General features: G+C 33.1%; 1 protein-coding gene across 2 annotated transcripts; it reads right to left on the bottom strand.

Moving 5' to 3' along the window:
- Positions 1 to 524: 524 nt before the first annotated feature.
- Positions 525 to 24,383, bottom strand: LOC18587119 (plant/protein (DUF810)). Of its 2 annotated transcripts, XR_001929878.2 has the most exons (28): positions 24,083 to 24,383; positions 23,878 to 23,913; positions 23,545 to 23,720; positions 23,374 to 23,438; positions 22,323 to 22,647; positions 21,975 to 22,041; positions 21,677 to 21,830; positions 18,761 to 18,928; positions 18,515 to 18,625; positions 17,987 to 18,196; positions 17,509 to 17,610; positions 17,201 to 17,431; positions 15,959 to 16,033; positions 15,727 to 15,807; positions 10,123 to 10,302; positions 9,845 to 10,000; positions 8,364 to 8,456; positions 7,661 to 7,732; positions 6,121 to 6,238; positions 4,933 to 5,111; positions 3,850 to 3,934; positions 3,234 to 3,338; positions 3,057 to 3,163; positions 2,352 to 2,429; positions 2,175 to 2,270; positions 1,747 to 1,842; positions 1,190 to 1,422; positions 525 to 836 (listed from the first exon to the last, which is right to left on the bottom strand). XR_001929878.2 is itself a non-coding variant. In XM_007010798.3 (27 exons), the coding sequence occupies exons 2-27, from the start codon at positions 23,883 to 23,885 to the stop codon at positions 1,273 to 1,275; spliced, it is 3,288 nt and encodes a 1,095-aa protein (XP_007010860.3). In that variant the 5' UTR covers positions 23,886 to 23,913; positions 24,083 to 24,383; the 3' UTR covers positions 525 to 1,272. The 2 variants fall into 2 exon arrangements, 1 of the variants encoding a protein (XP_007010860.3); XM_007010798.3 differs by having other exon boundaries at positions 525 to 1,422.
- Positions 24,384 to 27,204: the final 2,821 nt, after the last annotated feature.

Raw genomic sequence — 27,204 nt, 5'->3', positions numbered from 1 at the left:
AGATGAATTTTAGATTTTTTTTTATTTTTCATTTTTTGAGAATTGAATTATAGAATTTTTTTTATGGTTTTAAGCGTCCAAGCAAAAGATAAGAGAAATTAATATTAAAATAATAAAAAAGTTAAAGATATTTAAAATTGAAATACATAGGTACAATGTATAATGTCCCAAAAAATAAGAAAAAATTATATTAAACATCATTAGCATAATAATAATAATAATAATAATAATAATATGTCGTGATTTAAATACGTAAATAAAATTTAAATGATGAATTGTGACATAATTATTCCTTAAAAATCAAATTTCTTATACATGTAACGACAATACAAGGAAATCTTATTATTTTAATTAGTTTACCTAATAGTATTTTTTCTTTTTTGATCAAACGTGTGAATTAAGTCCCTTGAATTATGATTAAAAAATAATACCAATTACATCTTCATGCCTCTTTGATTTTTTAAAAATACTCGTGTTCAACACATATTCATCGATATAAATATTAGAAAAAAAAATTGAACATATTCGCATCGAACACGTAATCATTTTCATATTCACCTCCGAGTCCGAGTAACATAGAATACCAAAACTACAATTAAAAAAAAAACGACTACGTTTTATTACATAATATTTGCAAAACTACATTTAATAAAGCAAGACAGAGTGAAATAAAATACAAAAGGGGAAACAATATGAAAATACTAAACAAACTACAGTTGAATGTTGACATCTCCTCCAGATCACTAACTTTGGACCCTCCAACAGCTGAATTACCATTTCAGAAACTTCAAACTTTGCCCCCCTAGGCCAGAAACGGTGATTGCACTTGCCAAATTCTAGGGAGGATCGAAAAAGTATCGTGAATAAAAGTTCTTCCAACAAAGCTACAAGCTCGATATTAAGTTGATAAACTCAAGTGAGGAAGCCGCATTGCAGGGTCATTGGGGCATCCTCACTGCTTGCGCAAAGAGACCGAGCTTTTTTACCTCAGTGCAAATAGGTTTGGCTTAGAACAGCTCTAGTTGGCCACGGAGCATTCAGGGTATAGTTTCGATCTCATATAGACATGTCATATATGTGAATTATTTAAACATACAAAGCAAACGAACTAACACTAAATGGGCATAAATAAACATAAAAGAAAATTCGATTGTTTTGTTTTACAAGGGAGTGATGAAATTATATTCACCTGAACAGGCTGATACATATTTGCCCACTTTCTTCTACATCCAGCCGATTTTGAGTCAACTACTCAGTATAAGTATCATCGGCCTATGCAGAAGACTTGGGTATCTTATACTGCTTCTTGACAAATTGGGATGCCTCAGAATCAGCCCTGTGGCATAATAGTCTCAGTAGGGTCTGGTTATCAGCACCTAGTTTGCCACTTGACGATCTCAAGTCCTCAACCAATTCTCGAGTCTGCAATCAATTATGGCCGAGAAAAATTAATATCCGCCCATAGTATACATATGTAGAAATTTTTGCTTGCACAATGTCCAAAAGATTACCCTTAGTGAAAAGTTGAGATTTTGGATAAGTGAAATGTAAGTTAAAAAAATCAAACACTCTTAACAGGATAAGTGTAGGCATAGTTATCAGAAATATTTTCATTTGTTATTAACCTACCTGGTAATAAGAATTTTTCATTTCCTTACAATATATTTCACCATGACCAGCAAATGTACCCTCCAACCTTTTTGAAAGGGTGGTTTGAAATAGTAATAGTCAAAGCACCATTCTTACCTCTAATCCCTGTAACTTCACAACAAGCCGAACACGTGCTACTTGGTTTTCAACAACTCCTCGAGGAAGTCCATCACCTCCAGAAATAAAGAATTCCTATGTAACACACCAACATTCATGTCAATAGATCACTTAAGTTCTACAGCTACAATCTAGACAATCAAATTTGATTGGACATCAAAATTGAAGCAGTAAGCTAAATTGGTTTATAGGCCCTTTCAACCAAAATATTGTATTTTCAGTACCTTACTTTAGTGAAACATATAAATGCTTCTTTCAAGGTCAAAGTTTGTCTAAACAAAATAGTTACTCAAATCGGTGGAAAAAGGAATATGGCTTCTAATAATGCAAAATCTATGTTCAATATTATTATTATCTCCATCATCATTGTCAATATTGTTTTTTTTATTGAAGCAGCCAGTGGTCACCTTTAAGATCTCCAAATCTTCTTCCAATAGCTTTGCATCACTTGGGAGGAAAACTCGTGACGGGCCTCCGTCTAACAAAACCCGAAGAAAGCCTTCCTGGAAAAAGAAACCCTTTAAATAAGTAAAACTTTAAGAACCAGTTTAAATTTGGTGGAAGACGCAGATTTAGGAAAAGACCAGTGATGCTTGAAGAAGACTGGTCACTACTCGATCCCTAAGTGGCTCCACAATAATATCACATAGTTGATTTAGTTCCTGCAGCAGTTAACAATGCATAGCCGTATCTCAGCATCAATTAACAAACATATGTTAATAAATCTACACTACCACAATACATTTTTACTATAAAATCTTAAAGCTGAAAGCTTGGCCACAAAATAACACTTTAAAACTAAATTCAAGCATTAACAGACACAACACAGAAAGTACTCAAGTTAATCATATAAGCAAAAGAATGTGCTCCACATTTTTAAAAGAAAAAATGGAATTATCTCTACATGAGTTCTAAACACAATCCTTTGACCACTGAGGTGTGTAAGAAATGCTGGAATTCACCTGATGGGCACTACAAGTGTTATCAAACCACCTGGTATCATGTCTACAGGAATGAAAGCAACTATCTATGGACAGTTCTTGAGAGTCCACGAAGTTGCACAAGGAATTGTCAGATTGACTTGACAGATATTCCAGGTTTTATCAAATTACTTGCTTTCAGATGGAGAATCACTTAGATTTTTGTTTTATTAGGATCTTTTCTAATCAACTTGTTATGATTTCTAACAGATGCCCTTTAACAAGTCCAGGAAAGAGAAATCAAATTTTTTAACTCATTCAAGCCATTAAATTTTTGTTTTGTTTTCTTGGGAAAAAAAAAAGACTTACCGCATCAAGTGGTTCAATAACTGCTTCCAACCTAGATTGAGAAACATTAGGTTTATACAAGTTCTCAATAAATGGCTCCCTTAAATCCCAGAAAATAATTTTAGTACCTGCAACATGCAGAAAGTACTTAATCAGTGATCAATTCTGTTTCTTAAGAAAAAAGAAAATAGATATTACCAGTAAATTCTCGAATGCGGTCAATAGCAGCATTTATATCTTTCCTGCTCCTATCAAAGGTGCCTTTCTGGGTAGAACTTTTAGATTTATCATCCATGGATTTCCCTACAGACAAATGGATAAAAGCTCAGTCCAACATGCAAAAAGTTCAATTGTTTCTAAGGAAAAACTACTGCAGTACTGACATGGTCAGACAATAATAAACATGTACAGATGGCAGCCACATAGATAGCATACATACGTATGAGAGTTACAGTGGAAAAACTCCACAATGTAAGATCTGGACACCAATCTATTCCCAAACAATAGCCAAAATCAAGGATTTCAACCATTTGAAAAACATTTTGATTTAGGCAGCAAACAATGATTTAAGAACAACTTTGATCATAGGGATTATGCTTTGCCTGTCAACTATTTGGGAAGCATTCAGTTCTCAAGACCAAGTTGAGCCAACTATTTTTCATTTTCACTTCCGTTAGCTTTGAAAGTCAAGAAAGGTAACCATTTCAGATGAATATATTAGTTGCAAAAGTTTCATATGCATGAGCAACATACATCCTGTTATTACTCAAATGAATGAAAATGAAAAGTATCATTGTGGACTTCAGATACATACTGATGTAGATTTTATCCTGGGGCTTTTTCCTTGTCCAGCGTTCCCAGATGCTATCTTCCAACTTGTTCAGTTGACTAATAGCATACTGCCAATAGCAAAAATTCAAGTCAGAATATATTCTCATAACAGCATCAGCAAATAAGTTTCCAAAGAAGACAATACATGAAATGAAACAGGGGAACTGTTGGAGCATGATTTTAGCACAACTAAAGGAATGACTTGGAAGGACATCATTATTTCATAAATGTGGAACACTTAGACAAGAACTCCTTTGGCTTAACATGAAAATACACCATTTTTTAAGTTTAGGTAAGTGCTCAAATAATGCAGAAACAAGAAAAGGTAAACTGAAAACTCAGAATGTAAACAAACCATTTTCATTAATATATATATATATATGCTTTTACCATTATTGGTGATAGCTCAGATACATGGAAGTGTCATTCAGGGAAGATCATCTGATTTCAATGGGGAAAAGAAGAGGATATGTGGAGGTCAGCTCCATGGTTCTGCACCATCTAGGTTATGAAAAATTTATTTCTTAAAAAAGAAGCTTTATTTACTTGAAAGATCATTTTTTTCTCCACTGCTCTTGTTTTTATGCTGAAACAGAATTTTCTGATGATATTACATCACTATATCACCTAGATTTCAATTCAAACTAGTTCATCTATTTCTCACCTATGGCAATCAAGTTTTAATTGCTTTTCTCTAAGTGGCTTGGAAGGGTGAATGTCAATGAACAGAAAAATTGTGCGTACTAATGAAAGGGCTGTTTGAGATCTTATGAGACTATTACTCATCCATATACCACAATTTATGCTGTCCTGGTCTAATAAATTAAACAGTTACGGCGCAAAAAGTACGCCTTATCAACATAAGGGAAAAACAAATAATCCTATCACCAGCAATAATGAGTCACAAGCAACTAACAAAACATGTACATTAATTAATCATTATAGATCAAAAGGAAAAACAAACAACAACTGCCCCACCCCCACCCACCCAAAAAAAAAAAAGAAAAGAAATATAAACCATCCAGACATGTATTAACCACTAGGACAAAATGAAGCTTGAACTCACATATAAAGTGTTTAACTGAACACATAGGGTTGCTGTAGTCAGGACATTAATTTCAATGGACCTTCTCTGATCTGGCAGCCTAGAATCAAATAGTTCCTTCTTCACAAAAGCCTTAATTCCAGCTTCTTTTCTATATCGGGTGAGAACAGGCAAAGGTGGAATTAGATCATCTTTGCTAGCTGCATTGTAAAACTCACATGTCAAGGTCTACTTTGAAAGCAATGAAATAAAAGGCAGGATAGAAAAGGGTAGACAAAACCGATTGAAACACCAAACAGAATTCAAAGAATGAAAGCAGCAAGAGAGATGTAAAGAACAATGCTATACTGATTTTGCCTCAAGAAAATTTGAGTTGCCATGATGTATAAAGATAATCAAGCAATTAATCACTGAAGCAGCAATAGAAAAAATGAGCACTCATTTATCAACCAATGACTGATATGTGGGAAGAAACAATATGAGGATTAACTTGATTTAAGAATATTTCATTGGGTAATAATTCCGGGACTTATCCCAGACTACTATCTATGTCCATAAGGGATGGTCCAAAAGCATTAAAAAGTACTGACTAAATGCTCATTCCGTAAATAAACTTGCAGTATCCAGACGGTAGAACATATTATCAACAGTGATATATCATAAATCTTCCAATAATATCTTTAGGTCCAACTTTTGACACCAACTGGGATACAGCGCATATTCGCAAGTTATATATGCAACAGTTCTCTGATGGATGAATGGCATCTAGTAGATAATTTTCTGCTTCAGGTCATACCCGTCTAGTTGCTGAAGTTCACCTAGCGCTATAGTATGATTCTAGCCCCTTGCAAAGGGACATTAGAAGAAGATGGTCCTCAATTGTTCTATACTCTTAACCAGAGTAATTGGGCCAAGCTGTACAGATCCAGTGAAAAGCTCAAGCTCAACTGACCTTGAGCTTGGTGACATTGCAGGACAGATGGAGAATGCCTCCTAAGCTTTTCTAGAATAAGACTGCAGCAATCTCATTCCAACTGTCAGTGATGTAACTCCAGTGGTTATTGTTTTCAATTTTATATTACCACATAATAGTGAAAACAATATTGACTTAACTAATAAAAGAAAAAGGAAAAAGAACATAAGAGTTTCTTTCATATAAATGACACTAAAATCCATCAACTTAGAATGTTAAACATAGAGGATACTGACCTAAATTGTCAACAATATGATTTGCATATACTTGAAATGCATTATCAATGCCACTAAACAGAGCATTCAATTCCATAGGCCTCATGGGAGCTTTAATAGCAAAAAATTGATCTACCGTCTGCACCCAAAATAAAAAAGAAAATAAAATGTATTATTAACATCTCCAGAACATGATGAACATCTAAAAGGAGAAAGAAATATAAAAGAAATGAATGCTGAAAATTATGTTAAGAAAATTTGAGATTCCAGATTCCAAAATCCTATGAAAACTGATTCTCTAATTAATACGAATCAAATATTTGTTAGTAATTTACCAACGCATTCCAGTTCCATAATAACGAACTCCAGGAGAAAGTTAAGAACTTGTCAATTGCTCATCAAAATACATACTATTATTACATTAATAACCAGTTATGAGTTATGACTGAACCAAATGACACAGTAAATCCAGTTTGGAATCAAACTACTCATCTTTGTTAGTAAAAGATTCAATGAATCTATTAGTTAAAACTGACAAAGCTGAGATCATGTCTGCAGCTGATACTGCAGGGAGATAGAGGGAAATATTTTCAGTGTAAATGCACACAGTAAATTCAGACAAAATTTTCCAATTTCTTCATGCTTATCACCACCATAGTTCCTAAGTCATGTACACAGTTCCCTGCAAAGCATTGAATCAAATTAATAATATACGATGTAGGCCGGTAATTAAGCAACCTTTATAGGCTCCAAGGGGACTAAAAGCCAGCACATAAGACAACATCATAGCCAAAATTGTAACTGGTAACTCATGTCTTTCAAGAATTGTGATACCGACTCTGAATTGCTAATTTATTCCAAATTTGACATTACAAAATAAAACCACACATAGCAAATTTGTCTACAGATTTCTGAATTTTATACATGGATTTTTTTTAAAATAGCAAAACATAAAGGGGACAAAAAGCATAAGGGAAGGGTGACTGCTTGCAAAACAAACTTATAGGCTGATCTCTAAACTAATCCAAATTGAATTAAAATGAAACTCAAAAGTTATGCCAGTGAAAATGTATATGAATTTACGAGGACAAGAAATTGCAAGTAGACAGATAATAAATGGAATACACAAGAACACTCTAAAATCTTATCATTAAAGTTACTAATAAACTAAAGGATGATTGCAAATGTAAAAGTCCAGGACATGTGTGGACTTGATTCGAGTTATTAGTTCTGAAACACATTGTTCTACATAGAATAAAAAGGTTTTCCGTTGTTAACTGAAAATAGGCATTGAATAGTTAAAATTGAAAAAATAGTTCTCAAAGAGAAAAAAATAAAATTGGAATCTGGTAAAAACAACAAAAGCTGTTCTCAAAGCAAAAAGGTTTTCGGAGAATAATTTCCTTGAGAACTGTTTTGGAAAAAATTAAATGATTGTCAAAGTTCTAAAAATAGCGAATCATATGATGAATTCTAATAAACATAATACACCAAATAATCAACTGCTTCATTTAAACAAATTACCTAAAAGGGCCAATAAAAGAAACTTGAATGTTCATACCTCCTCGACGATCCTATAAACTTCCACAATTGAACTCCCATGCCGCTGTTGAGGTGATATTGGGTCCCACCGCTAAAAACAGTTTTCAAAGAAAATAGGCCTTATCAATAATGAAAGAGTTCAACCAAGAAACAAAATAATGCAGACTGCATGCATACATGTAGCTAATCATAACAAAATTTTCCCATGATTTATGGGCAAAATATGCTTGTACCAGACCAAGTCGGCCCAAATCAACTCAACTCAGGGACAAAACTACCATTCTCCAAATATCCCAACTAAAGTTACATTGCAAGCGTTGTAGTTTGTCACCACACTCACATATATGTTCAAGGTCAATTCTTAAATACTTTTTCAACTTTATAACATCCACCATGGCTTTCCAGTTCATGTAATATTCCGTACAGCAAGGCTATCCTATGTTCATTAGAACAAACAACATACCATGCCAGAATTCTGTAGCTTGACCTCATTTGATTTTTAACCCCATCCCACCAGTAGAACAGTAAAGAGAAAAAGGTTAAAGCTGTATATACAAAAAAAGCTATGTAGTAACAACTGAAGCAAGGCCAATAAAGATAAATAGTCATTTCTAAATCCTAAAATAGAGTGGAGAGAGAGATAGATAATAAAAAGACAAATGGAAGGACAAAAAATCATGGCTTTTGAAGGGACAATAAAAACAAAAAAAAAATTTGTTTACCTCTTGTTGAAGAGTCCGCTCCACCCAACCTATAATTCTTCCTAACTGTGAATTAATCCATCGCATCACCACTGTCCCAGAAATAGATTCAATCTGAAAAAGAAAAAAAGAAATTTTTTTTTTATAAAAAAAAAAAGGAAGAGAAAATAAATATAGAATACACAATCTCAACCAGCATTTTTGTCCTATCAATATCACCAGACAAATTCTTTCAAGATGAACTGGTGAGAAAGAAACTACATTGACCCTATTATCCCAAAGGAAAACCAATATGTACTCAAAACAGCTACAACCATGGCTGCCCAAGCATGAATTAGTTTATAAAATAAATTAAACAAGTAGCTTTTTAGTTTTAGTGATCTGAATAGAGTTGCAAGATCACTAATTTCAACCTAGGACAACCATTGTTTGCTATAGATAAGAGAATGTAACTGCACATGCTCCAAAATATAGGTCTAACAAAAGAGAAAAAGGAATTAAACATAACATCAGTAAAGTAACATCATATGTGTTAGACAAGCTCTTATGTTTAGCCATAAAGAAGTAACCAACAGAAAACCTAAAAACAAGTCAGCCACAACTATTTTTTCCAAAGTCAATGTATAGTCATATCTACTAAAGAAAGCAAGCAATTGCCAGAATTTGTATAGTCAAGTTATCTATGCATCAACACCTTTGCAAGACTATAAGATGTACAAGCTCTTAAAGAAAAGGAAAATGGTAATCTCTCAAGAGTGTTTACGAAGACATGGAAGACAACTGAAAACAAATAACTATTTTCATATCAAACTCAACCACATTAAAGAATAAATGATAAACTCAATATTTATAAATAACAGGAGAGAATGAAAGAAACACTTCCAAGTTTCAACAAGCTCATTTCTGAGGACCAAAAGTTCAAATCTTTATAAATTTTTATTATGTTCGGAATATTTCAGTCAATCAAATGAAAAAGAAAAAGAAAATATTAGGCTCTCAATAATTGCTGCTTCTTTTACTTTTGCTTTGAAACACAAAGCAACTAAGTGCATTTGGATACAAAAGCAAACAATCTTTTTAAAGAATTAAAAAAATTTGACTTCCACTGATAACAAAAGTTAATGATTTTGCTTCAACATCAAACAATTATGTTTGAACTGGGGTTACTTTTAGCCAATTTTAATCAAATACGACAAGATTATATGAAATGATTTTGACTTTTAATTACTTTTTCATTTTCTTTTATTGAGATAAATTACTTATTCTCTTATTAAAACTTTCAAAAAAGCAAAAAAGTAATTACCAAATAAAACCTGAATAATATTAATGTACCATGGAAATGCATTTGGAGCACCTACATATAGGTGTTTCACCATGTGACTAAGGCATTTCTTTATCAGCTCCAATTCTAAAGACTCAAAGGCCCTTCTAGCCACTGAAAGTTGTTCCGCTTGTTATTATTTGAATAAAAAACTTTGGACACTAAAATCCAGATATCTCACCTGGTATGGGATTAGTTTCCTGAAATGGATCTCCACATTTTCACCTTCACAAGCAGATTTTATGAGGTCCAGTATATACTGCTCAAGGTTATCAGCAGCCGGAAATACAGATACAACATCCTCAGTCAGATGTTCAGCACCATCAACAAAAGGTTTCTGGAGAAAATAAGTGTCTATAAGATCTCAAAGTCAAAAATATAAAATAATTCAAGCTTATGAGGTGCAACAATTGGGTTAGATAAGTAAAACATATATAGAGTTGCTATATATCAGCTTACCAACTTGTTCCCGTAAAGCTTGTGTAGAAGTGAAGCTGAAACAATAGTTGCATTTGGATGCCTCTGACATAAAATTGGCATGAACACTGTTGAATCTTTCTTCAGAAGCATTTTGACCTCCTCTGCAAGCAATGCCAAAGGATGTTCAATTGCATCTGATTTATCAACACTTTGCAGTTTCTGTCCAAAGCAACAAAGATAGTAAAATTTATCATGCCTTTAATAGATTATGGGACAGCAACAAAGCTAGCATAAATAATTGAACAGTTCTGAGTTTGGTATGCTCCTATGAAGTCAGTTGCACATGCGTTAATGTTAATTACTTGAATCAAAGAAATCACAGATGATATGGTAGTTTGTTCAAGTGTAATTTCAGTACAATTTACTGATGAAAAGTAATTAATTTTGGTTAGTTTGTAATCTCATGAAAAAAAAAATCACACGGGATATACATTACAGGTAAAGGATCCTTCAATAGCAGCAGCATTAATAGCATAAAAGAGATTCATCATTGCAACCTCAACATGCAAAGGAAAGAGTAGAAGCTGGGGACACTGGAATCTATCTTTACATCCAATGGAGTAAAATAATTTGAAACAATATAACAGAAGGCTTATTTAAAGCCTTAATCTATTTATGGACAATTCAAAAACTCATTGCTGCTCAGTGTTCTCTCCTACTCAGTTTAACTTGTCCAATAGGGCAAAGCTAGAGTGAAGAGTATCATTCTCCTATGCATGTAATATGAATCTATGAGTGAAAAATGAAATTAATAGTACCAAGGTCTAAGTAGTGCATTCGAATGTGTATGTTGGGATTGTGAAGAAATGCATATCAACTCATCTGATCATGCTAGTTCAAGATAGCTTCACAGCCAAAGGAAGCCAAAGCACACTAAGGAGACTTGTTGGAAGCTGAATGGTCAACCAACTAGGGGTCTTAGAGGTTAACAAATGGGCTCAACAAGACCACAAACAAACCTATCCGAAACAATAGAAATACCTAGAGAGACAACTAATACTGAGAATCTTTCCAATGAAGAAGTACAAACCCTAAGGTGTCTTTTGTCTCAATTTGATTCTCAATCAACCACAGTTGCTTCCTCCAATTTTGTCAAAACAGGTACTACTTTTCTTGCCAATCTTGACACTCATAATGATTTATGGATTAGATTCTGGAGCAAACAAACATATGACAGGCTCTTCCAATAAATTCTCAATATAGCAGGATTTTTAGACTCTATATCTGCAACAATTTCTGTTAAATGTACTCCCACCATTAATCTATCTTCAGTCCTTTATGTTCCTAGTTTTCCTATTAACCTTTTATCTGTTAGTTCAATCACAAAAGCACTTGGTTGCAAAATTGAATTCTTTCCTACTCATAGTGTTTTTCAAGACCTGAAAACAGGGAGAACAATTGGCTTTGGTAGACTACAAGATGGCTTGTATCTACTAGTGGAAGGTTGTAGGACCTTGATTCCTGGTATAGCCCGAGCCCTGTTAGTAGAATCTATGAATGTTAACTAAGAAATAATCCAGTGGCATAGACGATTAGGACACCCATCTTTTTCTGTTTTAGAAAGATTATATCCTAGTTTGTTTAAACAATGCAAGTTGGATTTATTATTTTGTGATGCTCGTGAATTTGCAAAACACACCAGACATTCTTATCCTTCAATTAATAATAAGAGTTTAGTTCTTTTTATGACTATTCATTCTGATGTATGGGGACCTAGTCGAACAATTTCTCTATCTGGTTACAGATGGCTTATTACCTTTATCGATTGTTGTACTAGATTAACTTGGGTTTATTTAATGAAAGCAAAAAATGAGGTTTTTTCTTCTTTTCAACTATTTCACAAAATGGTTTGTATAGAATTTGATGCCCAGGTTAAGGTTCTGAAAACGGACAATGGTACAGAATACAAGGATGATGTGTTTCATGCATATCTAGATTCCAATAGGATATTGCACCAAACTAGTTGTGTGAACAATAGTGCACAAAATGGAGTGTCTAAAAGGAAGAACAGGCATTATTAGAAGTGGCTCGATCTCTAATGTTTACTATGAATGTTCAAAAGGTTTACTGAGGTAACGCAGTACTTTCAGCCGCATACCTTATTAACAGAATGCCTCCAAAAACACTTAATTTTAGAAGTCCTTTAAAAGTTCTACAAGGTAATAATTCATATACTATTCCGTCAAAATTTTGTAAATGTGTGTTTTGCTCACAAGAGGAATGTAGGTAAGTTAGAACCTAGGGCCCTTAAATGTGTTTGTTGGCTACTCTGCAACTCAAAAGGGATATAAGTGCTATTATTCACCCTCAAGAAAGTACTTTGTGAAATGGAGGAAGAGGTGGAGGCGATAGTACCTGCCCCTACACAATTTCCTAGTCAAAATCCTAGAGATAACAAGGAACAACCTAAAACTAGGCGATTGGATAGGTCAAATTTGAAAACCTACACATGATGGGAAAAGATGGATAAAGCCATCGAGCATGCAATACCTGGTCAAGCGCCATCTCTAAGTTCTGTCCCTAAAAATACATGTGGTGATTCTACGTTAACTTTTGATTGCCCTAATTCTAATTCCATTGCTAATGATTTTATGTTCCTATTGCTACCAGAAAAGGAGTCAAAGCTTGTTGTAAACATCCTATTTCTAACTTTGTTTCCTATGATTCTTTGTCTCCTTTCTACAGAACCTTTGTATTGTCTATCTCTTCCATTTTTATTCCACAGGGTTGACAAGAAGCATATCATGATCCAAAATGGAAAAAGGCAATGGTTGAAGTGATGAAGGCTTTGACAAAAATTAAGACTTGGGAACTTGTTACTCCCCATTGGGAAAGAAACCAGTTAGATGTAAATGGGTGTTTCTAGTGAAACATAAGACAGATGGTTCAGTTGAAAGGTACAAAGCTAGACTGGTGACCAAAGGCTTCACCCAAACCTATGGGGTGGACTATCAAGAGACTTTTGCTCCTATTACAAAAATGAATACTATCAAAATCACGTTAGCATGTGCAGCTAATCTTGATAGGGACTTACAACAATTTGATATCAAGAATGCCTTCCTACATAGAGACTTGGAGGAAGAAGTCTATATGGAAATATGTCCAGGATTTGATGATGAGAAGACTAAAGGAAAGGTTTGTAGATTAAAGAAGGCATTATATAGTTTGAAGCAGTCACCCAAGGCATATTTTGATAGGTTCAGTAAGGTCATGATCTCATTTGGATATCATCAAAGCAATGTTGATCATACCTTGTTTATTACACACTGCAATGGTAAGATCACATTACTTATTGTTTATGTCAATGATATAGTTGTGACTTGGAATGATAAGGAGGATATTGCCTGACTCAAAAAACCTTTAGCTCAAGAATTTTGAGATTAAGAGCCTGTTTGGCCTAGCTTTTATTTAACTTAAAAGCTATTATGAAACTCTTATGAAAAATAATTTTTAAAATTAAACTAAAGTTGTTTGACAAAATAAATTGTATAAGCTCTAATTTTGGTTAAAATTATCATAAAAGATATTAATACCATCTTCAATCTCCTAATAAACTAAAGTGAAACAAATCTGCTTTAAGTTTACATACGATTTCAAATGTTAAAATCAAAGAAATCCATAAAGAAACGACATAACTCTCAAACTTGTATTGTAGTAATAATATTAGATTTTTTGGTGATAAAGAGAGAAAACCTTTAAATAGTTCCTGAATGCAACTTTAAATTTTGGATCTTCTTTTCTCTTAATCTTTGTAAGAACAAAAAAATTCTTAGATTTTGAGAGAGAAAGGATAGGGAGGTCACGATTTTGTGTTGGAGAAGAGTGATTTGCAAAGGGAGGGAAAGGAGAGGGAGATTGATTAAGAGAGGGGTATTTCTTGAAAAGCTGGCAGATTTTTAAAAGAAGAGAACAGAAAGCTCCTCTCTGGAGCTTAAAAAAAAGTTGGTTCTTTGAAAAAAGCTACTTTTTTTTTAAGAGCTTCTCAAAAATTCTATTTGGGCAAACTTCTACTTTTAAGAAATAAATAAGCTGAAAAAAACCAGACCAAACAAACACTAAGGATTTGGGCAATTGTGATATTTTCTTAGAATAGAGGTTGCCAGATCAAATAAGGGCATCTTTATTTCTCAAAGGAAATATATTTTAGATCTCCTTGAAAAAACTGGTATGTTGGGATGCAAACCTGTAGACTCTCCTATTGAAGCTAATCACAAATTACAAGCAGGAGTTGGTGAGTCAATTGATTTAGGCCAACATCAAAAGTTCGTTGGGAGATTGATTTACCTCTCACACACTAGACCAGACATAGCCTATGCCATAAGTTTGGTAAGTCAATATATGCATGACCCTCAAGATTCTCATCTAGAGGCTGTTTTCTACATTTTAAGATACTTGAAATCTACACCGAGAAAAAGACTGCTCATCTCTAAGCATGCTCACCTAAAGATAGAAGCTTTTACAATGCAAATTGGGCTAGATCTCTTAATGATAGGAGGTCAACATCTGGTTTTTGCACATTTGTAGGTGGAAATTTAGTTACTTGGAGGAGAAAACAGAACGCGGGAGCTCAGTCAAGTACAGATGCAGAATATAGAGCTATGGCACAAGGTGTTTGTGAATTACTATGGCTGCAAAAAGTATTGGAAGAGTTGCGATTGTCAAAAGGGAAATGTCTATCCTTGTTTTGTGATAACCAGGCTGCTATTGGTATATCTCACAATCCGGGTCAACATGATTGAACAAAACATATAGAGATTGACCGGCATTTCATAAAAGAAAAAAATAACAGATGATTTTTTTAATGTTTCTCATGTGACCTCAGAAAAACAACTAGCTGATGTGTTTACTAAGGGACTTAGCAGTAAACCATTTCATACTTTAGTTTGCAAGTTGGGCATGTGTGACATCTATACACCAACTTTAGAGGGAGTGTTGACTGGTGGTTGGTAGAGATTTTTGGGGAATAATTTTAAGAATAATTATAGTATTTTGTGTCTAATTATTATGGCCTAATATTGTGTTTTCTATATTTGTGATAACTTCCTGTTTTAGGGCTATTTTAGGGTTAACATGTGTGTGTGTGTGTGTGTGTGTATATAGGCTGTGGTAAATAATATTTTCACGACAGAGAATAAAAATCTCTCCCTTGGTTATTCCTCTCAACAGTAATTCAAACCTCCAATCGTCAGCCACTAACAATTTTTAAATCCAGTAGAAACCATACTTTCACACTCCCTATGAGAGCTCTATGACTATGGTGTCTCTGAAATGAGCCAGGTAGACATGTCCCCATTCGCTAGAGCAAGCATACTCATTCTCTCATTGCCACAAAATAAGTACAAAATTCATCAAGGTTGAGCTATGATTCATATGGTAGGAGTAGATTAGATGCAGACAAAAGGAACATTCCTATGAACCATATTGGATTTTAAGTTCTAAGTGGGCTGTCTAATATTTACCCCGAAATTTAACATATTTCCCAGAGTCTATGCAGTTATCGTTATCGTTGTCTCTCTTTGAAATCTTGATTATGATACAAAAGGAAAGTCAGAAAAACTATAAACAGTGGGCTAGAACACTTACCCTTGCAAATGAATTCTTAACTGAGGAAGATATGTATAATTCTATCTGATCTCGATCTGAGACAGTGGAAGATTGCACTGCCTGCAGCAAATATTGAAATGTAATTCTCAATACTAAACAGATAAAAGGAAACAACACGATTTTAGAGATCTAGATAGTTGATGCAGGTTATCTTGGACACTATTCATATGAAGGAAAAATGTACTAAGAAAAGAGTATGTGTACAACATACTATATCAGATTCTTCCAAAAGAAGTCTTCTAACAATCATTGCAACTGTTACTATATCCTGCATTACCACTGATCCCTACAAGTCAAATGATCAGGTATTATAATACCGACATGCCCAAAAATTAAAAAATAAGGACAACAAAAAATCACTATAAATTCAAAACAGACAGGTGATTAAAATACTAATTTCCAAATTGTTCAGATAAAGATACATTATGAAGCAAGAAACTAACCCAGAGTCACAAAAGCTTGGCAAACAAATGCAAGTGGATTGTTTATACGTATTTATGTTTTTATGTGTGAATTAATATGCAGATGTTGTGATGTGTGTGTGCGTGTCTCCTATACATGTATATATGCATATGCAAGGAATTCGCTAATTTGCAAAAAGGTAGAACTTGTTTAAACTTTCAACACTAAAAGCAAAATCTTGCATTTTAGATTAAAAAGGAATATGGACTTTATCATGAACAGCCTCATCTTTTGAGTGTTTCTCATACCTTGTATCATTTCATATCATATTAATTCATGAAATACATAAAACAATTTCCTAAACTAATGTATTTGCATATGCATAAAAGATATAATGCAGAGGTAGATTTACAAACCAATGGCTGTTGAGCTAAATTAAAACTGTCAAATGGTTGTCCCTCCATATTTACCATTAAGCCTAAGGTCCAAAGTAGTAGCCAAAGTTGCAAAATAGGTTATACAAAGTCCTTTTACACAAAGTTCCTTTAGTTCCCCATTAAAAACATGCTAAACAATCAAATAGCTTTTGTTGATTTCAAACAAGTTTATAAGGTGGCTACTCCCGACTAGGCAATTTAAACACGACATATTATTAGAAACAAACAAAATTATGTTAAAAGAACTCAGCTGAGTTTTACCTGCAGTAATAAACATTAAATTCAAATTATAGATCATGGCGCAATCAATCTATTAGCATACATTTCAGTAATATGTTGTCAAAATTTTGGATCCAATGTAAGTTTCACGTGTGCTCAAAGTATAAAAAAAATCAGAAAGAAACTGTGAATGGCAACATGAAGTTGCAAAAAAGAGTATCAGAAGGAACAAAAATTGATGACAAGGCATTTAGAAAAGTTTAAAGTATAAAAATTGCATCACAGCACAAATAACAGATACACAAAACAAGCATTAACAAGAATATTTATTATGAAGGACAATCAATCTAAATCACATTCTTATCTAGCAGTATCGCTATCAACATTAAGCAAACCTCAGCAAAGTTCAAGTGGTAGTCTCCTAGTTGCTTATCGGCCCATTTCTGGATGGGTGATAAGAAGGATTGTAGCAAAGAAACGTCACGAGAGCCCTCTTCACCATCAACTCTGACATGCAAGCTTTTTAAGTGTAACCTCTCTTGTGGGCCCCGTTGTTCTTTCAAAGGTATTTTCTTCAACTGATCAATGGCATGTCGCAAAATTCCTTGCTCACTCGTGATAACATACTGTGACCAAAAAATCATATAACACAATATCATCAGAAATTCTAATGCATGGAAAGAAATAAGCCAATCAGTGGTACCTGACGAAATAAAATCCATGCATAGCAAGTGTAGTGGATGGTCTCTGTTATTCCCAAAACACGCCAGGTAGACTTTAAGAGCTCAAGAATTTCTTCCACTTCCTACAGAAAAAATAGGCTTCAGTTAGTTCCACTAAGAACAGATTTTAGTGGCAACAAATTATCTTATCATTTTTCAAAGTAAAATTTTGAATCAAGATCTTTCTTTTATTAAAATCCTTACAGGATAGGTATGTTTCTTATGTATCCGACAGATTAAAAAGCTCCTGTCAAATACTAAAAACTTAGTAAAAGTTGATGTAAAAAATTAGCTCAAAAGAAACAAAGGTGGAGAACAACAACACACTAGAGCTTAATTAATCATATACCTTAATTTTAAAATGAATGAACAAAAGCATACAAGAAATTCGACATTTTCAACACCTAGTGGCTTCTTTGGTGTCATGTCAAAATAATTGATAACAAATCAAGCACCAACCTCGGTCAGCTTTCCCTCATCTAAAACATCAAACACACTGAGAAGCAGTTTCTCATAAAGTCTGACATTCAGATGATAACCATCTGCCCAGTGGCATACTTCTCCAGTTAAGTCACCCCGAGCTGGCCTCTCAGCAAGAGGTATGGCAATATCTCTAAGAGATCTTAAACTTTCTGTTCTTTGAACTTCACCCGCAGAAGGTGGAAAAGCCTAACATCAAAAGGACGAAAAAAATTCAAACCAAGATGATAATGAACACAAGAAAAAGTAAATGGAATTGCAAAATATGAGATGCAAGCTAAATCAAAAAAACATAAAACTGAAATACGATTAACTACCAACACAGTAGAGCTATTATATACAGTAGCTTTGCAAGAATAATGCCAGGGACAGGATAATTGCATTAAAATCACCAAAGAAACCAATGCTAAATCAGGTGAAATCAGTCAACTATATTATGATGCCACTTGATGTCACGATAGACAGTGTAATAAACCATCTCAATGTTGGACCCAACCACAAAGTTACCTCAGATTCCTCAATCTTTGCCAAAAGAATCCTAAACTCACTGGCCTTGCGCCCAGATTCCCCAAATCCAACAGCAGGGTGATTAACAAGCCCCTCCGCCAACATGTTCAACTACAGCGTCAAAAGTTAAAAGAATTATTTACCTAATATAGATTCATACCAACAACATTCCAATTTCACATAGGAAGAAAATTTACAAGGCCAAGAGGAGGAAAAAGAAAAAGACACAAAAAGGATAGTATTTACCTGCCTTTTTTGCCACCTTATATATGCTTTCTTGTCAGAAAATTCTGTGCGTGAAATACAAGATAATAATTCCAGAGGAATCAGTAGTGCATCCATTCTTTTCCCAACTTTCCCAGCAAGAGCATTAAGCAATCCTTGTCTTGTCCTAATATCCATTGCCTCAGAAATCTGTATCCATCAATATTAAAATGAAATAACTATCACATCAAAGAATCAAAGAATTATAATATACAAATTGTGCAACTTAACCTTACATGCACATTAGCATAAGATAAAGTAATTGCAGAAGCATTTGTGTAATTCACTGAGAGAACTATCTAGAAAAACAACTTGCATGTTGCACATATCAGAAAAATCATCTTTGAGAACAAAAGAGAGCATGCATTTCACAGTGGGTCAAACAAGGCAACCGACAAATGTGCCCTAAGAAATCATCGACTGTCAACACTAGCATGAAAAGATACAAGTCTTATGCTGCTAAGAAAATGTGTACTTAGAAGATTTTATCAAGATTACATACTGAATTTCTCAAAGCAGACCCTTTGATCCCATTCCAATAGTAACACACCAGTAATGATCCTAGTCTTGTACTTTTGAAAGATTAAGTAGCCCACAGTCCATTGAATCTTGAAATATGAAAAGGTCAAGGGCTTAAACAATGACTTAGGGAGGATAAAATTATTGTAATGCAAAAGAAAGGTATTCTGCCTTAAAGCACATTACAAACTTTTAATAGGATCTAATGCTTCATAAAAAAATTGGCATGCTTCTATTGCATGCCCCCCTCCCACCTTCCTCTTCCTCTAACCCCTCAAAAAATAGGACCATTGAAAATTTTTAATAAAATAAGAAAACTACAAACAGAAAGGAAGGCAGGAAGAAGAATACAGGTAAAGTTAATTGGTTCTCTCCCCCCACCACCACCCCAAAGAAAAAGTCAAAACTTCTAAACAAAATATTTTGAGCCAAAGAACATTGTTGTTGAATGCATAAGGGATTTTCTCTACAGCGTACCCTGTGAAACAGCTAAAAAACCTAGGAAACAGACACACCAGGCAGCAAAAGCTAATTATCAAGTGTGAAAAGCCTCAAGGTAACTTTAGGCACATTTAATTCCCAAAAGCTCTGGGAGTACATAAATATTGCTTTCAAGGTCAATACAAATACACAGCATCGACCACCTCTACAATGGTTCATATGTTTGAAAGCCCCTAAATATGCAGTATAGTACCTGAAAAATACCTGAAAATGTTGTCACTTCTTTAACACTATGGCTCAATTTTATTTTTGGGAAAAAATCAGAATCTTATTTGGGTCACTCATCAACTGTAGTTTACATGATATTCTACAAGAGTGAGTGACATTTACACCAAAGGAACTATTTTGTTTCTCCTATTTTCAAAGCCAACTGATTCAGGCCAGCCATGAAATTCCTGATGCAAAGAGCTGCCCAGAAAATATGTAGATAAGAGTTTGGCTCAAAGATCTTTACCTTTAGAGAAATAGGCTAAAAAGTAAAATATACCACTGGTCCTTAAAATATTTCCAAATCTCATTGAACAACCAAAGCATCAGTTTGAGAAGTTAAGCCATCAAACTTCCAAAATTGTGCAATGAAGTGATTTAAAAATATTTTTGTTCAATTAGTTATTGCCTTGTTGGTAATAGATGCTACATTTGTAGGATAAGTTATTTATTAATTAGCTGAAACTATTACAGTTACTTGAAGACAGTACGCTAATTAATTATAAAGGATAATAGCTGCTACTGCACTGAAGGTTCAATAGTTCGTTCTAAACTTAAAACTTTCAATGATTAAATAAGATTTGATAAAACATAAGGATTAACAATGTACTTTTCCTGCAAATGAATTTTTTAAAACATGCTAGTCGAAAATGCAATTTGACCCTAGCATAGGATGTGCATATAAAAGTGTCAAAAATGGAATGAAAAAAATTTTTCCGCCTCAATATCTTCAACTTTCACTTATGAAGAGAATACCTTTTATCCCAGGTAGATAATGCCTACTTGATAAAATGAACAGCTTTGTGCTCAATACTCAGGCAAAGTTTTGATTTAGGGTAACTAAAGCATTAATTGTTAAGTCCAGATTACACTTTGAACTTGTATACCTAAACTCCATCCACTTGCCCTTTTGCATTTTTTATTTGTTTTATGGCTTTGAACTAATATACTTGAACTCCACCTACTTGGACTGAAATTTTTTTTCCTTATGTTATTGAAAGTATCTTGAATAGTACGCATCCTTACATATTCTAGATTCATTTATGACTTTTCTAGCAAGTAAACAAGCATGGACAAATGATACTTTTCTTGATTTCAAGCATTAATCTAATTATACTTATGATCAGAGTAATCAATTTCTTGATGCTACTCTCATACACTTTTATTTGTGGATACCATATATAAGAAAAGGGCATATGCATGTAAATGTGTCTCTTACGAAAATGCAAAAATCAAAGTGATGATAAACAGCAGGATTATATGGAAATTAAACTGTCACTTCAAAATTTTACCATGATAGCACCTGCCTCATTTCCATGACAGAAAACAGAATACACGGCCTTCACCAATACCACTTCACAAACCAGAAGATGTTTCTATGTGAACTAGTTCAGTTTTGCTTTCATACACAACTAAGCAAAATTCTGATATGTAATTTCTTCACTGTAATAGTCACTTAAAATTTTCTGCAATTGGGGTAAATAAAGGTTTACAGTTGTCATTGATTCTTCTACTTTCGAATTGTTTTACACATCATAACTTCATATTAAATCATTGAACTATACTCATGCATCTCTTTAATGACAGCTAGAGAACTCCGTAAAGGAGATACTGACATAAAAGATATATTAACTAAAGGCATCCATGAGAAATGAATCAGGTTTCAGATACCTCCATCTGGACACGCATTGTTTCCAATAAACCAACCAGTCCTGGTGCATTTTGTGACTGTGACACAATATTCTCACTTCTACTTCGTCCAAGTTTCCTCATCAGCTTGGAACGTTTCTCTTTCTTCTTCTCTTTTGATGGTACAATGAGACCCCTGATTTAAAGGTGAAAGTTGACAAATGTGAACAAAGAGAAAAATATAAGAAAGAAGGTGAAAACATATTTAGCAATGCAATAGCACTGGGAAGCCACTCTTAGTATTAAAAAAAATCTGCAAGTCAAATACAGGGAAACCTACCCAGAAGCACCAGCACAAGCTAAAAGAATTTCGTATGCCGTTTCGCGGAGATCATCATCTGTTATACCTGAAATAACAAAATCCTCCAAATTTATAGACTGCCATTGCATACTGGTTGATGAAATAACTCAAAATTAACACTATACAAGAATGCCATCTTGATCATAATATTAAAAAACTCAATAACACTTCTCATTTAACATGGAATCGCCAACATTGAAATCATCACACAATTGTAGAATATAATGATTTTAATTTCTGAGGAGATCCACATCTAAAGGAAGTGACATCCATATGAATGCCCAAGAGGTTTGGCTGGGTCATGCATATTTTCTTAACCATCATTACCTGTAGCAAAAGAAGGCAACTTCAGCACAAGATCACCAACATCATTTGGATTCCGCCTTGAAATTTTAAGACTATTAACTTCCTCAAGATCATCATCATCCTCAAAATCTTCAATATCATCCACAGTTAACTCTTGAACTTGTTCAGAATTAAAAGACTCCGATCTTGATACAGTTGACACAACAGGAGATGGTGCAAAAACAGGAGCCGACGGTGTTGGTATTGATACTGAAACAGGGATAGGTGGCGGTGCCCTTCTTGGAGGTGAACCTGAGGATTCAGTATTTGTAACCAAAAAAAATTCACCAGCAGAACCGGCACTATTCTGAAATAAGAAAAGAGATTAAGATGTAAAAAACATGACCAGCAGAAAGAAAACGTATAAATGCAACATCTGCCTGACAATTTGCACTAAGATTTTATTCATATCCAACATCTTTATTTTTCCATGAAACCTTTGTTAGTTTATTTACTTATTTCTGAGCACAACTTTGTCCATTTTATATGGGTCACTCCTAATTGCATATGAATATGACTTCCCATTTGTCATTGAAATATTAAATTGTGGAATAAACCAACCAACTAGTAGTGCCATATATGCATGCCCTGGTCTCTGTCCAAACTTGAATTTCAATGAACATCTAGCCAATAGTTATATCTTTCCACTTCAATACTATAGAGCAAATTCCAAGCAAAGGCTTCATCTAGTTGTTACTTTTGCAACTTACGTTTTCCCTATTTGCATTTTGCTCCCTAAAAACTTGTTATAAATTAAAATAAAGTGATAAAAATAAACAAATGACTAAAATGAAATAGCAATTCTAACATAATTATTATTTTATATAAAAATAAACTAATCTATTTTTTGTTACCCAAAAAATTACTACATACTTAAATTTTATAACTCCTCCAAAATATCGCTTACTTATATAACCAAGCGTGTATCTTTTGCTTTCTGCTTTTGAAAGCAAAAAAGAACAGCAAAAGCAACAACCAAACAGTACCAAAAATATTGCAATATATCATATATGCAGCACAGGTAGATTATTACCATTTGGGGTAACCCCGTATGATCATGGTAATCCCTAATAGCTTCAGAGAGCTCCAGCATTCCACCTACACTTAAAACATAATCATCATAAAAAAAAAAAAGAAATCTCATATTAAATTGAGATATAATAATAATCTATCAGAAAGAGAAAGAAATTTTATTCCAAACAACCTTTCTTAATGCAACTTAGCACGTAATCAACACTAACTTGATCCAAATCCACATCATCAAGCGTAACAGCACCAGGAGGCATTACCACTTTCTTAACTAAGCTACCAGATAGTATGAAATCTAACAGTATTTGTCTGTCACGCCGGTAACGCTGTAAAAGCTCCACAGCAGTTTCCCTATTTTGCAACAAATAAACAAATTTTAAAAATTAAAAAAAATACTGAAAATCAACGCCTTTTTCTTCGTAAAATGTGCTAAAATGTAAAATTGATTAAGAAATTTGATATTTTTTAGATTATAATTCGAAAAATAAATAAGAAAAGGAGAACTTACTCGTCCATGGCTCTGGAACTACAGTCTCTCCAGAATCTGAGAACAATGTAAAACTCCAATTTAGAGTAATCCAGTAAAAAATAATAGATTACCAGTTACTAGATCCTGGTAAATCAGCTCATCCTTCAGTAAAAGAGATGAAAGTAAGCAAAAATTAAAAAATGTGGGAAAATGAAAGAGCAAATCGAGAAAGAAAATTAATCACTTGAGAATGAAATGCGGAGAAACTTGAAGAGATCTGGAATGAGTCAATGTGAAGGCTTCTGAGCGAAGTCAAAAATGGAGAAAAATGAAGAGTTGAATTGAATTTGAAATGGCCTGTGTACGGGGAGACTGTTGATTCCTTAAGGAGCGAAGCAAATCCTTTTTCTTTGTTTTGGTGGAGCGAAAGGCGAGGAAGTAAATCTGAGTGAACCAATTTGCTCGCCTTTCCCGACGTTCGTAGATGGTATGGGATGAAAGATCGAAAATGACCCTCGAATTCTTTTTGAAATTAAGACTTCGTCTTCTTTTATTGTTTTTCTTTTTTAAATTGCTAATGCCAATGATGTCGGATGATGGATATGTTTGTACGTGAGAGTATATTTCCCGTAAATGAAAAAAATTTTTATCAAAATTTAAAAAGACAAAATATCTAAAAACATATTTAAATTATTCAAAAAATTTTAATTAAATTTTTTTATTATATTTAATCACACTTTTATATTTTTAATTTACTCTCGTACTTATAATTAATAATTAATTAATTATAATTAACGTAACATACTAGCATATCACATGATATGTCGATATGTCATGATAACATGGTCATATAATATTTTTACTATTCATATTAATGTTATGTAAATATAAAATGACAAGTGACATTTTAATTAATAATAATTATTCAATTATAAGTAATAAAGGTTTATTTGATTTAAAATAAAAATATAAAAACTTGATTAAATATAATAAAAGAATAAGAATTTACTTAAATCTTATTGAATTATTCAAAAAATTTTAAAAGAAGTATGTCAACTAAAAATAAATTATATGATTTGAAAATTCTTTAATTTTACTTTTTTTAATTTTGTTTTTAAATAAAAAAGTCAATAAAGACAAATAGTATAATAAAATAGGGGAATATATTTTTTTCATAAATTAGTATCTTCTGGTACAAGACAAAGACAAAAAATTTTCTGGTTTTCTTTTTGTATATAGAACAAAGCCAAAGAAGGAATTCAACTTTATAACTCAAATTTCTTAACAGGATATAACAATTGTTATGATATGAAATTTTTTGGTGTATGAATTTTTTTTGGAAGAAATCAAATGAAAATTTTGTCAAAAATTAGTTTTGGATTACAATTTTGGAAGCTCTTTTACCCGATATAATATATATATATATATATATATATATATATATATTCTTTTTATCTCATGATTCCTTATAATTATATAAGAAAATTGCATAATGAAATGTGTGAAATATTAATAAAATTCACACATAATTAAACTTAACTATTAGATAGCATAATTAAAATTCACACATAATTAAATTCTACCTTAAGATAAGGTTTTGTTGACCAATATAAGTTACTTTTTTAAAAAAAAAATGTGAAAATAGTAAAACTATAGTGCCCATAGTGTCAGGACCCGGAACTCCCATCGAGCCTGTGACAACCGCCGCGACGTCTCGATCGACATTCATTACAAAGAATATCAACCGGAACTCCGCAAGGTTTTAATATCAGCTTCTCATTTCCCCTGTGGGTAACTGTTTCCAAACACCACATTCTAAAAGATTTTAAACTGTTTCCAACTTAAACAAATAAAATAATAATTTTTGTCTCACAAGAGTATTTTGATCATTTATTCCAAAAATCTCAAAATCATCTAAAAATATAGTATATAAGTGAAAAACACATATTTCATAATCAAAAATAATTTTGGATGTCTAAAACATTTGTTTAAAATGGAATTATGACTGTTATAATAAAATAAAAATATTAAATAAAATATTCAATTTTCACATAAAACGATATTTTAAGAACACTGCATAAATAATTTTTATAGCGTAAAAGCAAAATAAATTCTTACATACTATAATACAGATAACCAAAGTATAGAATTTAATTTACAGTGACACGTGGGCCCACGAATGACCAAAAGTATCAAAAGAAATGAACCTACAGTTTTTGGATGTGGCAAGTTCAACTGTAATCCTCACCGATATTAGTTATCTACAATCTATTCTGAGCCTGAAATGGGTGAAAATAAGGGTGGTGAGATTATAAAATCTCAGTGAGTAAACAAACATCACTCAAAATATCTAAAGTCGAGTAAAAGAAGACTATTAAAATTTTTCATCAAACTGTAATTTATCATCTTTCAGCTTATTTTCAACCAAATGAAATCAATTTATTTAAAGCAAGTAATCAGTATGGCTTATGAATTTATTAAAAAGCTTGGCTCATGCCAAAAATTATTATCATACTCAGTTATCTGGGATACCTTGGGCGAGGGCTATCCCAACTGAGTCCGCCAAGGCTATTAGAAAGTCATGTTTTTATTTTGAAAACATAGTCGTTCCTTGGCGTTGGTCGAGTTCCCCTTCACGTGGTGGTTTTGGCGTGAAGTGAACTTTAAAGTTATACCTCAGGAGTTACCCTACTCGCCTCTCTAACCGAGGTAAAAATATAACAGGATTCCGTGCCCCTCTAATAGGCTAGTCCACAGAACCCAGCCCACTGCAGCAGGTCAAACTTACCATACAATAAAATTTTGACAGCATGACAGGGCTAATATATTACTACCCAGCCTGCAAGGGTAAAATAAAGTAATTCATACAATTCATAAAAAACACAGCCTAGCCAGTCATGCCAATACAATAACATAAGCCATTAATTCAATTTTAAATTTACAACATATCAGTGGTCTCCAATTACTCTATTTTCAAAATCGTTATTTCGTTTTAAGACAATTTATAAAATATTTTCATTTAAACTCATTTTGTTTACAAAACATAAAAATTTACCATTTGAACTCATTTTCATAAAATTCACCAAAACTGAATAAAAACATACTTTAGATAATTAAAATGATGGTAAGGTTACTCACCGTGTCTAGAGTAGGGATTTTTGAAATACTCAGACTATTGGTCCTCGGGTGTAATTCCCTTGCCTTTATCGGAGGACTCACCACCTTGACACTGTACAAAATCGAGAAATTCACCACATTGGTACTAAATTGAAATTAAACTAATTTAGACTACTAATGCTTGATATGAAATGCAAAAATGTCTTAAATTTTTGCCTAAACGCAATGTTAGCCTATTTCGATCTTTTA

Source organism: Theobroma cacao, chromosome 10 (genome assembly GCF_053813885.1).
Source record: "Theobroma cacao isolate CCN51 chromosome 10, ASM5381388v1, whole genome shotgun sequence".
NCBI classification, from domain to species: Eukaryota; Viridiplantae; Streptophyta; class Magnoliopsida; order Malvales; family Malvaceae; genus Theobroma; species Theobroma cacao.
The sequence above is the reverse complement of the archived record's forward strand: the minus strand, read 5'-3'. Positions and strand labels throughout refer to the sequence as shown.

Bases quoted from the DNA above. Each gene is read 5' to 3' on its own strand.
- LOC18587119 (XM_007010798.3), bottom strand. The intron at 18,626-18,760 runs GTAAATACTATC...TTGACGCTGTAG, and splicing joins TAAGGTGGCAAAAAAGGCAG to TTGAACATGTTGGCGGAGGG. The intron at 17,611-17,986 runs GTTGGTGCTTGA...TTTTTTCTGTAG, and splicing joins ATGAGGGAAAGCTGACCGAG to GAAGTGGAAGAAATTCTTGA.